General features: G+C 42.5%; 1 protein-coding gene across 8 annotated transcripts in view; it reads left to right on the forward strand.

Annotated features, from left to right (window-relative positions):
* Window positions 1-629: 629 nt before the first annotated feature.
* Window positions 630-16,580, forward strand: part of ARHGAP21 (Rho GTPase activating protein 21) — a 133,056-nt gene continuing 117,105 nt past the window's right edge. For 4 of the 8 annotated variants that reach the window (XM_044761865.2, XM_044761867.2, XM_044761868.2 and 1 more), the window contains exons 1-2: window positions 630-777; window positions 2,135-2,580. In XM_044761865.2, the coding sequence (XP_044617800.2) occupies window positions 2,503-2,580 (78 nt within the window). In that variant the 5' untranslated portion in view covers window positions 630-777; window positions 2,135-2,502. Of the gene's footprint in view, window positions 778-990; window positions 1,320-2,134; window positions 2,581-16,580 lie in introns of those variants that run through there. The other 4 variants (XM_044761866.2, XM_070501318.1, XM_070501317.1 and 1 more) reach the window with 3 other exon arrangements.

Raw genomic sequence — 16,580 nt, forward strand, 5'->3', positions numbered from 1 at the left:
TTCACCCAGACGTGTCCCCCGCAGGCTGGGACCTGTGATCCCTCAATTCCGCATATCCAGCCATGTGATAGTCCCCCTCTCTGGCCCTGATGCTGAGCCCCGAGTCTCTTCCCAGCACAGCCCGGGTTCCCGGCCGCTCCCGCTCGGCGCTCGGGCGCGCGGAGAAGGTTTTGTGTGTGCCTGGTTTTGAGGGGGTGCAGGGGAGGGGTCAGGGCTTGGAGGTCCCCAGACACATCGTGAGGGGGTTGGCGAGCACCCCTCCCCGCCCCCCTCCCCCCCCCCCCACCTCCTAGCTAATCCCCCTTCTCCAGCGTCGGTCCCCGGGACCGTATTATTCAAGACAGAAAATATTCAGCCCCAGAGCCTCCCCTGGGGAGGGGAGGGGAAGGAGGTGGAGTGGGAGGAGGTGGATCCAGGGAGGAAGAAGCGAGAAATCCGCCCCCGGGAAACAGCTCGGCGCGGCAGCGGAGCGAGGCACTCTGTCACTTGGCGATCGCCGGCGCCCGAGCGCGGCCCCGGCCCGGCCCGGCGAGGCGAGGGGAGAGTCCGGCGGCCGCCGCCCCGCCCCACGCCCTCCCGCGGCGGCCGAGAGCCCGGGGCCGGCCGGGGCAGGTCGCGGCGGTGCCTGGGAGCGGCCGGCCGGGGGCGGCGGCCTCGGAGCGCGGCGGCGGCGGCGGCGGGCAGCGCCGGATCGTGCTCCCGCTCGGGCCGGCTCGCGCCGGGAGCGCGGTCCCGGGCGGGCCAGCGCGCCGCGGATCCACTCGCCCGCGGTCTCCGGTGCGTGTCTGATTTCTTTTCCGCCTCGGCCGAGGGGGCGCAGCGCCTGCGGGCAGGCGCGGGGAGAGCCTGGTTGGCCGCCGGCTCCCTCCTGCCCGCCGCCCCGGGCCACCCCGCCCGGCGCGGGCGCAAGGCCGGAGCGAGCCCCGGCGGGCACCCGGCGGGGGCGGAGGGGCCGCGCCCGCGTGTGCGGAGCGAGGGAGGGCCGAGGGCGGAGGGAAGGGCACAAAGGCCGGCGGCGGGCGCGGGGTCCAGCCGGCCGGCCGGCCGTGGAGGAGGGGCGCCTCCCGTGCGCTCATGAATATTAACCGAGCCTGCGGCCTAGCGCGTCCCGCCGGGGCCCGCGCCCGGCCCGCGTACCCGCTCTTGCGCGCGCCGCGCCTCGGGAGCCGGGCCGAGCGGGGCGGGAAGGGTAAGCCCCCGCGCTAGAGCTTCTCCCCCGATCTCCCCGCACCTTTCCCAAAGTACAAATTTGGGCCGCCCTTCCCGGGAGCTCGCGATCCCCGACCCGCCTCTGGAAGGGGCGGAGGAAATAGTAGTAGGTGGGTGGGGGTTTTCTTTTCCCTATTTTTTTTCTTCCCTAGGTGGCCGCGGGGAAAGGGAAGGATCGTGTCGAATGGTAGTTGGAGGAGCAGCAACGAGATCAAAGTTGCTGGGGCTGCGGCTCCATGGATGGAGCTCCAGAATAATGCCCCGGAGAGGGAGCTGCGCCCGGGTGCCACCCGCGCCCGGCCCGCGCCGTCCCCACCCAGCCCCGCCGCGGGCCAAGGAAAACAGCCGCCTCCTCGGGGACACCGGCCGGGGCGCAGGGGCAGGGCTGCGGGCGCCCGAGTCACCCAGCCCGCTTGGAAACGCCGGCCCAGCCGGCGCTGGCCGCGTCCGAGGCTGGCTTTTTGTTTTTGTTTTTTTTTCAGGGGTGGGGAATGGAGGGGACCGAGGAGGGGTTTTGTAAAGTGTTATCCCATTTTAGTCTCAGGGAGAGAAAACTTGCGTTAAGTGTACGTATCTAGGTGATGCAGAAAAACAGACACATTCCCCTCTTCTGCCCAGAAAACACATGAATTAAAATGCACTTGAAAAGGGAGTGTTTTCTCGTGAAGCCTGCACAACAGCCAGGCGTGTTGGATGCAACCACCGTGCAGTTCTGATCTTTCTCATTTTTTCCTGATTTGTAGATTTCTTTTTGTTTTCTTTTTCTGCATGGGGAGATTATTCCATCTTTCATACATGAGGCTCATCAGCTTGGACCAAATGATCTTTGCAAGTGTTGGAAACGCGAACTTGGGGTAGACATGTGGGCAAGGCGAAGGTCAGCGTCTGGAGAAAGTTCACGCCCTTTAACTTTTCCCTCTTCTAGGAAAGGTCTCTGGGAGCTGACGCTCGAGCCTCCGCGACCCGCTCAGATTCCTCTGGGACTCGGGAGGAGCCCTGGGAGCAGGGGGACCGCTTTCTGCAGTTGGCCTCACTAGCTGCCAAGAAGACCTGTCTTTGTTTTTTCCGTCTCGAGAAATGGACGAAGACTGTGGAGTCCGTTGAAGTCCGAAGAAATCATCAGGGCGTTTTGAAGGGGCTTCCTAAAAACACTCGTTCCCTGGCACATTGTTTCACCAGCCCTGCCTCTCCTCGGAACCTGGTGTGGAATTCTTCCCATTTTGGTGTATGGTGGCATTTTCCCCCCAATGTGGACTCCAAAGGGTTGGTCCCTTCTTTGTAATTTGAAATGAAATGATGGCCACACGTCGGACTGGTCTGCCGGAGGGAGATGGTGACAAGCTCCAGGACTGCGGGTCCCCCGCCTGTGAGGTAAGGGCAGAGACAGCATCCCCGGTATGCTGTGGCCTGTGTCTTGAGGTGTCCTGCCATTTGGGGATCAGCTGCCACGGGGGCTAAGAAGAGGCATCCGGGGCTTTAGGCTGGCTGGTGGGAGCGCCCGATCTTGACCAGAAGGGAGGTGAAGCTTTGGCCATTTTTGTTTCCAGGAACTTCCAGTGATTCTTTTGCAAGAACGTTTTCCCTGCTTTGAAATGTCCCATCTCGGTCATCTCAGAGCGTGGGATTCTCTCCTATCGAGGGGCTGGTAATACCCCAGGCCTCTGGTTTCCTTCAGTCCCCATCCTCCAGGATTTTTGGAGTTGGGCTGTTTAGGGGCTGGCTATGTGCGTTTTGTGTGGTGTATCCAAGGTTTGCTCTCCGAGGTGGTGGCAGCTGGTACGCTGGTTGCCTCTGGATCTGAGTCTTTCTTTAGCACTAATGAGTGTCCTGGCTGCTGTTGGTGTGGATCTTTGCTTTGGGTAGAAAAACAAGTCTTTTCCCGTAGACAGTTTTGACAGAGCCCTTGGAAAACTGCTTTATAGAGTTGTAATTCCAACTCCCTGAAAAATCTCCTGCCTTTAGTGTTCTTTTATTTATGCCCTCCCTTTCACTGCTCAGAAGTCCTGTGAGCTGCTCTGGGGTGTCAGGTGGCTTGCATTGCCTTCAGACCAGCATCTTTGGAAGGGCCCAGAAGATTTTACACCAGGCTTCCCGAAGCTTTTTGATCAGGCAGGACAGAAATCATAGAAAACTCATTGGTTTATGACGCCCACATGCTCTGTTGCCTGTCATCTCTTATGTATTTTCTCCTTATATTTGGAGTTACTTATATAGTGACTATATTGTGTTTACTCTGTTATTGATGGTTTCTGTAATGTGCTTGCTAAATGTACTGAATACTATTATCCTTTAAACTTTGCTTTTGAGATGCCTATATTTTTCTTGAAACATTGAAGATTACTTTAGATAACAATAACATCCCCAAAGAGCCTTCACTCTCATTTCTTTTGTGCCTCCTAAGTGTTAAATTTTAACTGCATGGTCATTGAAACAAGCTCTAGTTCTAAGTGTGGGAGTTTTGGCATTTTAATAAAAATGAATCAGAAGTTAAATTTTTGTTCGTAAAGTAAGCAGAGAAACTTGCTTCTTACAGCTTACTTCCTGTTGGATTAGAAAGTTTATGCAAAACACAGGGGGTTGGTACAGTGTGCTGTTACTGTACAATTTATTCAATAGATGGATAGGTTTACAGTTAGAATCAGTGTTTTACTTTTGGACACCTGTAAACACCTGCTTGCAGGTAAAATCATGATTAAGTACACCACCACAATCCTCTGATCATGGTAAACCATAATAACTCCTTTGGAAGGCCTACCTACAACTTGGTGATTGCTTAATGTGTATTGTAGTTACATAATAATATGTACTGTGGTCCCAAGGCCTTGTTTATCATTGTCTTGTGAATACTTTAATTAGCACGCTATTTGCATTATATTTACAAAAACTAACATTATTGATTTTTTTTTTTTTGGTCATAAATGATTTGGGATGTCCCCAAACCAAGAATTTATAATACGTAGACACATCTTGTCCTTGGCTAGAAGGCAGTGTTTCCAGTTGCAAACTTGGCTTTTATTAACAATGACAGTTATGTATTTTTTTAAGGGCTGTGAAATTTGTTTTCATTTGGACCATACTCCTGGCTTGGCCGTATTATCTCTAGTTTGGGAACCAAGAAAACGCTGTATTTTCTGTATTTTGCTCGTTTAAAGACTATCTACAGTACTTGAGTTTGGTATTAAATTGCAATATTGTTTGATTTTGTAAAGAATAGATAGATAGTTTGCTTAGATTTCATGTGGAAATAGAAATAAAGGGGCTATGTGCTGTCAGAAAGCATTTAAAAATCGCAGGGTGAGGAGTGAGGGGACTTGTGTGCTTATTGCCTGTGTTTAGCTCTCTTGTTGATGCTTCCGATGCACATTAAATCTTGTGAATATTTATTAGTAACAAAAATAGAGTTGGCCGCTGGAATACTTTGGGTTGATAGATATGTAAGTCTTTGAACACTGCACCTAATTTTATTAAAAGCATTACATTCTAGAGTAGTACTGTCATTCTTTTTCCATTGTTAAAACCAAGAGCTATGTTCCTAAATGTGTTTGAATAGTAAATTTATGTGTTTTACCTAGCCAAGACACGAGCATATGTGTCTTAATATTAATGCCGTTAATCAGCCAAAAAACTTAACTTTGCAGGACGGAAGAAATCAATGTGGTGAATTAATAGGAGTCCCTGTTTCATGCCTTATCTAATTAGCTAGCTCCACCTTCTGTGAATGAGGCCTATTGTTTTGTTGAAAAACAATCAGAAATTTCTTGTTCATCTTAAGTATTAGAATCTAATCGTGTTGATATATGAATAAATGTAGGTACCAGCCCCAAGAATATATTGGAAGGTTAAAAAACAAACTAATAACAAACAGTCCTCTTCAAATAAAGAATTGTGACAATTCGGTAGAGTATATCTTGGCATTTATACAGTGAGGATGGCCCAATTATATTCACAAAAATTACATACTTTGTACATCTAAAGATATATATTTCAAAACTGGCTTCACTCATTCGGAGCCAGATGAATCTTTGTTGGTGTGTGTGTGTGTGCAGTCTGATCTGTAAAGTGTTCTGACACCTGGCCCTGAGTAACTGTCACAAAATCACTTCGTATAGACTTGAATCCTCTGATATTACCGCCTCCTTTCATATCGTATGGTCTTCATCCTTTAAGGTTAAGCTTGCTTTTTTTTTTAACCAAAGGTGAAAACTTTTTCCTCAGCTTTCTAGACCACCTTATTTTCCACATTTCTAACATGTATTTCACTTTTTATCTGTATTCCATGGTGTTGTCTAGTAATAGAATTTTTAGCGCATTCATGGACTATTATTAAAACAAACTTATTTACTAAGGCCAATTAATTTATCTCATTTTATGCTTCTTCACCTAGGCTGAGATGATGCTATGACTAAAATGTATAATGGCTGATGAAAAAAATTTGTTGGTTGATTTTAGAATAGTGTAAATAACAAAATAAGGCATTTTTCTGTATGAATTCATATGAAAATTCGTACTTCTGCTCTTCTTTCTGGAGTGCTGTAGATGTTCTTTCTGGAGTACTATATATATTTCCTCATTCCTTCTCTGGCTCCCTCTCTCCATCTTTCTCTCTCTTTAGGGTTCTTCTTCCTTGGTTTTAACCAGAACCCAGCTCTTGCCATTCCTCTGCTCTTCTCTTTCTCACTTCCTGGGTTTCATTTTACACTCTCCCGTAGCTTTTATCTGTCTGCCCTTGATTCCAGATTTACAACTCTACCTCAGATTTTATGGTTGATCCCTAGATCTATATAACCAGTTGCCTATTTACCAAGCCTTTGTTTTGGGTAGCCCATAGACATTTCACTCAATGAATTCTGCCCCTGCTACCAGCTTCCCCTCTTCCTGTGCTCCTTTCAGTGAGTGGCACCACCGTTTACTTATTTGTCCAAATCAAACACTAAGTTCTCATCCTTGACTCCACTCTCCTCATATCAAAGTCCTATTGAATCTACCTTCCAAATGCCCATTGCCACTACCTAAGTTCAGGTCAGCTGCTTCTCAGTGATGGACTGTGGACCAAGTTTCCTAGTTAATTTCCCAATTGGCTAGTCTTGTCCCTTCCAGGGCTCTGTCCATCCCATAGTCAGAATTTCCCTCCTGAAATAGAAAGCTGATCATTACTTTCCCCTGTGTAAAACAATTTTCTGGCTTCCATTGCCTCTGGAATAAAGTTCAAACTCCTGAGAAGTCTTAAAGGACATTGGTAATCTGGCCCACCCTTCTTGGATCTTCTCTGTTATCTCTTTCTATGCTTCCTGTACTGAACTACTTTCAGTTCCGCTGGGCCATCACAGTGTTTCTCTTTGCTTCAGGTCCTTATAAATGCTGTTTTCTCCCACCCTTCTTTCCAGGCTCCCCACCTCCACCTCCACCCATCTATGCTCATTTTCACTTGTCATTCTGGTTTTTTCTTCAACATCACTTCCTCAGGAAAGCCTTCTCTGACCTTCCAAGACTGGATTAATTGCCCCTAATGTGTTATTCCCAAACGCCCTGTGCTTTATTGGGACTAGCACTTACAAGTTTATCTATCTATATTCCCCCTGGATTGCAAGCCCCATAAGAACAGGGACAACAAATGGAAACATGTTTGTTTCTGCAATGTATGGTGCATAGTAGGTACTCAATAAATCTTTGTTGCATTAATGAATGAACTTGTGAGAAAGGCTTTAATTTTTATCCAGTGTTCACGTAGATTTCGGTGCACCGTTCTGTCTTGATTATCCTCCCACCTCTTCTTCCTTCCTTCTCAGTTTTTTTGAAGTTTCCTGAACTTCCTGACCTGCTAAATCTTCATATACCTCTGGGCTCAGTCTGACCCTCTATTCTCTCTCTAATCAGTTTTAATGGTTTTAAATATCAAGTATAAACTGATAATTCATATATATACATATATTCATGTATGTATATTTGTGTGCATGCGTGCGTGTGTGTGTGTGTGTGTGTGTATGTATGTATGTATGTTTCTCTACCCGCTGACCTGTCCGTTGAATTCAGTTTCTTATACCCAACTGACCTGACCCCTCAGAATCCCCACTTGGATACTAAATAGGCAAATCCGAAGTCAAATTCCTGATTCTCTACGTGCACTCCGCCAGCTCATTCTCCCAACGTGCTCCTTCCACAGTCTTCCTCAATTTAAGCAATAGGAGTCCCACCCCTCCAGGCCAGGCATCTTGGAGTGATCTTTGATCTCTCTTTTTTTCTCATGCATAACATGCAAATCTGGTTGACTGGTCTCTCAGTGTGTCATCTTTTCAGCCTTGAGTCTGTTCTCCACACAATAATCAAAGTGGACCTTTTGTAAATCAGATCATGGCATTCCTTTGCTCAGATTCCTCTCATGGCTTCTCATTTCCCTCAGGATTAAAAGCCGAGGTTCTTACGGTGCCCTCAGAAGCTCTGCACTGTCTACCCCCCACCTCGCTGACCTCACCTCCTTCCTTGTCTCTTTAGAGGTCACCTTCTGATTGAGGCCTTTACCCACCGTTCTTTTTATTGAAAGCCTGTTCCCCATCCTGCCCTCCTTCCTTACTTGATTTTTCTCCCTATCCCGTAATCTCCGTCTGACATGCAAATCCATCTGATTTTCCTTATTTGTTTGCATAGGTACTGTGTCTAGAATGTGAGTGTTAAGAGTGTTGTGAGTCTATTTTGTTCACATTGTATCTCTTGTGCCTAGAAGAGTGCCTAGCACATAGTAGGGCCTCAAATATTTTTTTCCAATGAATGAATGAAGACTAAGAAAAATTCCAAATGTTACTGAGTTTGCATCTAGGTATGTAATGTGTGAATACTTAATTTAGATTATGCAAAAATGTGTCAAATATGAAGTGCATGTTCTTCCTTGACCTCTCTTTGCGTTAGGACTGCTGTTAACATTTTTGGTGCCTTTTTTCTTTGCATCTTTCTTACCTTTGGGAAGCTGGTAACCAAGTAACAGTAACCAAGACAGTGTGTAGTACAAATGTATGAAATAATTTGTTCTGAGAGATGAGATAATGGTAATTAGCAGACTAGTGGACAGGGAATCAGACTGGTGAAGAAACTATACAAAGGTACTGTCTGTATTGATAATGTTTTTTTTTTCTTGAAATGAATTGCGGGTATATGAATGTTCTTTATATATATAATTTTTTATTTTAACTTTTTTTTTGGGGGGGGAAGATTAGCCCTGAGCAACATCTGCCACCAATTCTCCTCTTTTTGCTGAGGAAGACTGGCCCTGAGCTAACATCCATGCCCATCTTCCTCTCCTTTATATGTGGGACGCCTACCACAGCATGGCTTGCCAAGTGGTGCCATGTCCACACCCGGGATCTGAACCAGCAAACCCCAGGCCGCTAAAGCGGAATGTGTGCACTTAACCACTGCGCCACCAGGCCGGCCCCTACAGTTTTTAGTCTCATAAGTATTTCACTATAAGTTAAAAAATAATCACAACATTGACTATGACAAAATGTTAACAGTTGTTAATTCTGGATGATGAGAATATTTGGATTATATTATTTTTGCGTTTTCTCTTTTTTGTTTAATTCCAAAATGACAGTAAAAAGATAACCATTTACAGATTTTAACAATAGGTAATATGTTGCTAGTCTTGTGAAAATCTGGTTTCTAGAAAACCTCGACTGCCTAACATAAAATTTAAACACATTTTGGAAAGGATACACACTATTCAAAACATACTTAAACAACTTTTTAAGAGCATATGTTTTCTTCAGTGGAGGCCCAGGGTTCATTCTAGGATAGAATATAGTATAATACCGTTATTTAATTTTGAATGTGCGTTCCTTCATATACCTGAATCTAAATATCAGTACCATTGCATGTCAAAAGCTTCATGCTGCAAGTTAGGATGAAAGGTAAAGTCTGTTAGCAGGTGTCTAAGTGGCATTTGGGCAGAAATCTGGATTTGAATGTACTGAGTGGGACCCATCACTAGATAAGGGCCATCAACAAAATGAGTACCCAGGTCTAAAGAAAAATTCTCCATACATTGTTAGTGTTCCTTAGCATTCACTTCTTCCAAGTTAAATATTTTATGAAGTCCTGTGTCTTGATTATATAATCTCTGATCTGCTCGTCATTTCTTTTGTTACTACCAGGTCAAATAATCTAGTACAAAAATGATACTCAGTTTCTTTTGTTCTTTGTGAAGGGCCCTGTCATCTTACTGTATTTAACAATATGCCGACTCAAGTATGGGCAGCGCTAGTGTTGATAAAGATGTGCAGATGCTGTTATTGAAGGCAGCTATTTTCTGTTACAGCAAGACCATATGGTCGGCACTTGTTTTCTTTCTGGTTGATGTGATTAGATTAGTAAAATGAAACGTTATTGGACTTAAAGATTGTTCTAGTATTTATCTAATTCTAATTGACCATAGGAAATTAAATGTGTTAAAATATTATAAGCCTTCTGTATATTTTGTTGGTTTGACGTAGGAAGATGTCGTCACTCAAAAGCTCAATTTTGCATTGCTTCCACCAAAATTGTTTTTTAGTTTAAGTGTTTGTCGTTTTACAAAATTGAGTATTATGCAAGTAGTTTATTTCGAAATGAAACCTGGAAAATGGCCTTTTGTACCTCTAAGATAATCTGAAAGACAAATGGATATACGATACTATAGGGTTAGGACACTAAATGTGGTAGAAATTGTGTTTTATAAGTCTTCTTTTTTCTGGTTCTCTAGTAATATGCAAGAAATTCCACTGTGTAGACCTATGAAGAAAATAGATTTAAAAGTGAAATTTGGTATTTCTGAGTAGTCCTCTATTTTTGGGAAAGTTTAGACAGACCAGAACAAACTATTGTTATCAAAAAGCAGCAAGTTAAAGAGTTCATTTACTTTTCCCTCGTCAGGGCAGTGGCTGTCGCGTCTTCCATCTGATACTGGACATGCTTTTGATTCAGAATTGGGTGCCTATTGCCTTCTCCCCCTGGTGCTTATCTCTGTTCTGAATAGACATCTGGCATGGCTGTGGGTAATGATATGTCCCCAGTAATGCTTATAATCCCACAACTTCTCCTTCCTTCGTGTGACCTGATGAAGACCGAGTCTCTTGACTTCTCTTCTGTTCACTGCATTAATCTTTAAAATATCTTGACAGGACTTATATTTCTTAAGAACTTCTTTATTTTCTTCTTACTTACTGTGTGGAGAGTATTCTTAAATATCAGTAGATGCAAAGCTGGATTTATGATTACATTTCTTCTGGATATGTCTTAGCTACTGTGATCTTGGAGATTAATAGCCATCATTTTTTTTTAACTTTGAGATATCTAGACATCTTTAATTCCCAGTATTTTCCTAATAAGTAAAGATTCTGTATTTTCAAGAAGTTGTGTTAGTTTGGTCACTGAGACGTATTTTTTCCTCTGGGTTCTGCACATTGGCTTCTGGAAACATTATATACTAGTGGACGTAGGGGAAGGAAATGCTCTGGGCACCCAGTTTAAATCAGATCTTTATTATAATGCTTTTAGGAAACTAGTTTCAATTTATTTCTTTTTCATTTGATAATGTATCGTAGAGTCCCTTCTCTGCTCCTCGGTTTTGTGTGTCTGTGTGTACCAATTTTATAAATGGAGCACAGTCCAAAGATGTTTTCAAGGGCTGTAATGTGGAAGAGAGATTAGGTTTACTTTGTACGGCTATGAAGGGCAGAACTAGAATCAGTGGATAGATAAATGGGCTGATTTATTCAGCCTAGTGTGCAGAAGAAATTTTTTTAAATTAGAGGTTAACTGAAATTGAGTGTTTTCTTTGTGGAAGAACGATGACCTTTAGTTAGGGGTATTACAAAGGAGATTCCTGCTTTGGTAGGAATTGAAGTCAGGCAAATCTGGATGATCATTAGATTCACTTGGACAACTTTGAAAAATACAGATTTTTGGCCCCCATCACTAACCTAATGAATCAGAATCCCTGGTGAGACCTCAAAAATCTTACCTTTAGGGGGCTGGCCCGGTAGCGTAGTGGTTAAGTTTGCACGTTCCGCTTCTCAGCAGCCTGGGGTTTGCTGGTTCAGATCCTGGGTACGGACATGGCACTGCTTGTCAAGCCATGCTGTGGTAGGCATCCCACGTATTAAAGTAGAGGAAGATGGGCACAGATGTTAGCTCAGGGCCAGTCTTCCTCAGCAAAAAGAGGAGGATTGGCAGTATTAGCTCAGGGCTAATCTTCCTCCAAAAAAAAAAAATCTTAACTTTTAAAAAGATCTCCTGGTTATTCATCTTCCAAATTTGAGAGCAGTAGGACTAAATGACATTCACAGCTCCTTCCAAATTCTAAATTCTTATGGTACCCTGATTTTGGAATTATTATGACCAAATTGAAATCAATGTAAAGAAAACAGGTAAAAGTATGGAGAGAAAATGTAAATGACTGTAAACCAGTGAAAATGTCAGGATTAAAATTATAGTTATTTTCTTCTATTTGTAATCAAATAGATTTCTACATGTCAATAATCTACCTAAATAAAGTTCTTTTCAAATAAAATAAATTTTGTGTCAAAAGAGCACTTCAAAATTCAACACTGGTAGGTCTTGCACTTTTTTTGGATGGACTGTACATTATACTTCAATCAAAAGTTAAAAATTTTAAAATGATAAAACTCTCACTTTGGTTGTATTGAAGCTATTGTTACTTTTTAGCTGTATTATAAAAGTAATTTGTTTAGTGGCATTTACAGAGGGTGTATTTTCTTTAAGCAAAAAACTGTTGGAATAATTTCTTTTGTGCATTTTGTAATCATTTGTTCATGTTAACTTTTTATCAAGAATAGTAAAAGTTACAATGGAAGAATATATGTGTATATATTTAAGATGTTCTTTACCTAAGTATACATTGTGAAGGTTTTCAGAAATTATTCTAACATAAATAATAAACTAATCGTTAATAACTCTACACCCCCTTCTTCATTTAACATCAGTAGCTGTTCTGTCTGTCCGTTGAATCAACCTTGTCTTTCAACCTCACCGATTGTGAGATGCATTGGATAATACAATGCAAATACAGTGCAAACTCATTTCAGAGGCCAACTGCCAATCCTGCAAAAGAAGCAGGATTTCTTGAAGTCAGTGAAAGTGATGTTGGAGAAGGAGCAAAACCACTGACAAAGGGAGTCTGGCAGAGTGAGACAGTGAACAAATGAAGAAAGCTCAGTCAAGCTTGGTGGGCATCTCAAAAGAGAATGAGTTGGTTTCGAAGGATTAAGAGAAGCTTTTGAGAAAGCTGATGTCCTTGAATGTGATTGCCTATATGGGGATGCATTTCTTTTCTTCTAGGAAGTGATGTTTAGTTTGGACCCCATGCTTCAGGCTCTCTTTGCCAAGAAAAACTAAAAAGTGGGTATGAATGTGTCAGTAGAAGAAGGAATAGCAGTGGTGAACAGATTCTCTTTTCCCAGGTAGAGACAATGCTACAGAGTTAATAGAATATCCTAGCTTTTCTAGTGGAAATGAAGCTGTTTAAACAGAGGTCGGAGGATAGCTTCTTGAAGGTCCTACTATTATAATAGTTCTTAGATAGCCAAATATTTCAGACTTCTGAGTATTTTAGATGCCTTCATTTCTTTCTGTGTTTAAACTCCTCTATTGAGGTATGATTGACATGTAAAAAGCTGTACGTATTTAATATATACAGCCTAATGAGTTTGGGGATTAAGTGTACGTCCGTGAAACCATCCCCACCATGATGGCCACGAACATATCCATCACCTCCCAAAGTTTCCTCTGGCCCCCTTTATTATTGTTATTGTTATTATGTGTGTGTGTGTGTGTGTGTGTGTGTGTGTGTGTGTGTGTTTGGTAAGAATAGTTAACATAAGAGTTACCAACTTAGCAAATTTTAAGTATGCAATACAGTAGTTAGCTATAAGCACTATGCCGCATGGGAGATCTCTTGAATCTGTTTATCTTGCATAACTGAAACTTTGTACCCTGTGACCGACATCTCCCCATTTTCCCCTTTCCTAGCCCCTGGCAATCTACTCTCTGCTTCTAGGAGTTTGACTATTTTAAATTCCACATATAAGTAAGATCATACAGTATTTGTCTTTCTGTTTCTGACTTATTTCTCCTAGCATAATGTCCTCCAGGGTCATCTATTTTGTTGCAAGTGATAGGATTTCCCTCTTTTTTAAGGCTGAAAAATATTCTGTTCAAGATCCTGATTTCCATTCCTTTGGACATGTACCCAGAAGTAGGATGGCTGGATCGGATGATGCTTCTATTTTTGATTTGTTGAGGAACCTCCATTGGCTGTACCAATTTACATTCCCGCTAGCAGTGTGCCAGGGTTCCCTTCTGTCTGCATCCTCGCTAACACTTGTTATTGTTTGTCTTTTTTTAACAATAGCCGTTGTAACAGGTGTGAGGTGCTGTCTCATTGTGGTTCTGATTCACATTCCCCTGATGATGAGTGATGTTGAGCACCCTTTCCTGTGCTTGTCCAGCAGTTTGTAGGTCTTCTTTGGCGAAATGTCTGTTTAGGTCCTTCCCCCATTTTTGCATTGGGTTATGTGTTTTTTTTAATCTGCCTTCGTTTTTGACTCTCGCTAGTTTTTGCTGCCTAAAAGCACCAGTGATGCCTTAGCAAAATGTGCAGTTGATTAAAAATCAGTTACACTGTGGAGTGAATGGGAGAGTCCAGGAAGCACTGGAGTCTTCCTTGGTGTGGTATGAGCCAGGCTAGAATCCCTCTCTCAGAATATTGAGAGAACTTCATGGTTTATGGCAACCGGAACTGCATTTGCTCTAGACAAGGGGAAGTGCACCTTCTATTCTGTTTAGGAGACGAACTTGGAAAAAGAATCATTTTCTCTGTTTAATCCTTGGCTACTGCCATCACTCTTGGCTCTCTTTTCATTTGACCATCATCATCTTTTTATCTAGCCCTTGCTTTCAAACAAGTTACTGAAAAATTGTGTTTGGAGCAACTGGGATCTCTAGGAAAAAGGTAGGCAGGTATCAAAGCCCTAAAATATACATTTATATTCAGGAAGTATAAGGATACCCCAAAACATGTGGCTCAGAAAGTGAATAATACTTGATTTCTCCAAACTATGGGGAAATGTTTGACATATTTTTGAAAGGAAAAAGGTCTGTCTTTTCCAGTTGGCTTTGAATTGACAGCAGACTAGATAGGGATCTATTTAGTCTCTGAAAAGGATTTCAAACTTTAGAAATCAGTTTGTGTGATTCACTAAGAGGGAACACATACAATGCTGATATGAATAAAAGAGGGGACATTATTCAGAACCTACAGACATTAAAATGATAAAAAGGGAATATGATGAATAACTTTATGCCAGTGAATTTGACAACTTAGCTGAAATGGGCGAATTCTATGTAAAGATTCTGATACCAATTCAGATTTGTGTGTGTGCTGGGGTTCCCACACCAAGCAATTCTCTGACACCAGCTGGGTGTCCTGCAATTCAACTCACTTCTGATGCTGTCTACCCGGAGGCATCATCATAACATCAGATTGGACAGGTTGAGGGCTCAGTCCTCTAAGATTGCCCCCCTACACACACACACTTCAGCTGCCAGTGACAAGTCCAGGTTGTCACCTGTGCTTCTGACCAACCGCTATAGGTTGGAGGTTCCAATGACTCCTTCCTTGGGTTCGATTAATTTGCTAAAGAGGCTCACAGAACTCAGAGAAATGTATTGCTTAATAGATTCCTGATTTATTATAAAAGCTTATAACCCAGGAACAGCCAGATGGAAGAGATGCGTAGGACAAGGTATGGGGAAAGGACTGGGAGGTTCCATGCCCACTCCCGGTATGCCACTTAACCTCCATCTCCACATGTCCACTGGACCTGAAGCTCTGAACTCCATCCTTTTGGATTTTTGTGGAGGCTTCATTACACAGGCGTGATTGATTAAATCATTGGTCAATGGTGATTGATTCAGCCTCCAGCCCCTCTCCCTTCCCTGGAGGTCAGGGCTGGGACTGAAAGTTCCAACTCCCTAATCACGTGGTTGTTCTCCTGGTAACCAGCCCCCAACCTTAGGTGCGGCCAATAGTTACCTCATTAACATAACAAAGGACACCTTTGTTGTTCTCATCACTTAGGAAATTCCAAGGGTTTTAGGAGCTCTGTGCCAGAAACTGGGACTAAGACCAAATACGTATTTCTTACTCTAAATCACAATATCACACCTTGTGAGATACAAATTAGCAAAACTGCCACAAAAAAGAAATTGAAAAAGTCTGACTAGCGCCATGTGTTAAAGAAATTGAATTTGGAATTAACCTCCCCACAAAGAAAACTGCAGATCCAGATGGCTGCATTGGTATATATTCTGTCACATGTTTAAGGAAGAAATCAAATCAATTCTGTTTAAACTCAGAAAAAAGAGGCAGAGGGAACACTTCCAATCTCCTTTTTATGAGGCCAGCGTAAGCCTGGTGACAGCCAGACAAGAATGTTATAAGAAAGAATTCAGACCAATATCCCTCATGTTTGTAGATGTAAAAATCCTCAAAAGAATGTTAGCAAATCAAATCTAACAATATATGAAAAGGATAATACATCATGCTTAAGTTGGAGTTATCCCAAGAATGAAAGATTTATCATTGTAACATGTTAACAATTAACATATTAACAGTTTAACACGTTAGCAGAACAGAGGGGAAATTCACAGGATCATCTCAGTAGATGCAGAAAAAGTATTTGACAAAATTTAACACTTACTCATCATAATAACTCTCAGAAAACTGGAAATAAGGAAACCTACCTAGTTTGATAAAGAGAATCTATGAGCAAACCCACAGCTGTCATTCTTAATGATGAAATGTGTTGAGCACGTTACTACTGACATCAGGAGCAGGGCAAAGCTGTCTTCTACTTAAAATCGTACTGGAGGCCCTAGTTAGTGTAATAAGTAAAGAAAAAGAAATGAAAGGCAGTAAGGAAATAGGGAAGGAAGAAATAAAACTATTTGTTTTTTATTGTGCACATAGAAAATTATAAGGAATCTACCAAAAAGCTTACTAGAACTAATAAGTTTTGCAGGGTTGCAGGATATAAGGATGTAGGCAAGGATACAAGGTTACTTGTGTACAAAAGTCAATTGTATTTCTGTACTAATAGCAAACAATTGGAAAATGAAATAAAAATAATAGTGTTATTATTTTAATGTTTTAAAGACAGCAAATAAATTGGGAGATATGCCGTGTTTATAGACTGGAAGGTAGTTTGTTAAGATGTGACTTAGCCACAAATTGCTATAGGTTCAATTCAGTTTCACTTAAAATTCTAGCAGGGTGTTAAAAATTTTTTGTTAGAAATAGACACACTGATTCTAAAATTTATGTG

This window comes from Equus asinus, chromosome 29 (genome assembly GCF_041296235.1).
Source record: "Equus asinus isolate D_3611 breed Donkey chromosome 29, EquAss-T2T_v2, whole genome shotgun sequence".
Taxonomy (NCBI): Eukaryota; Metazoa; Chordata; class Mammalia; order Perissodactyla; family Equidae; genus Equus; species Equus asinus.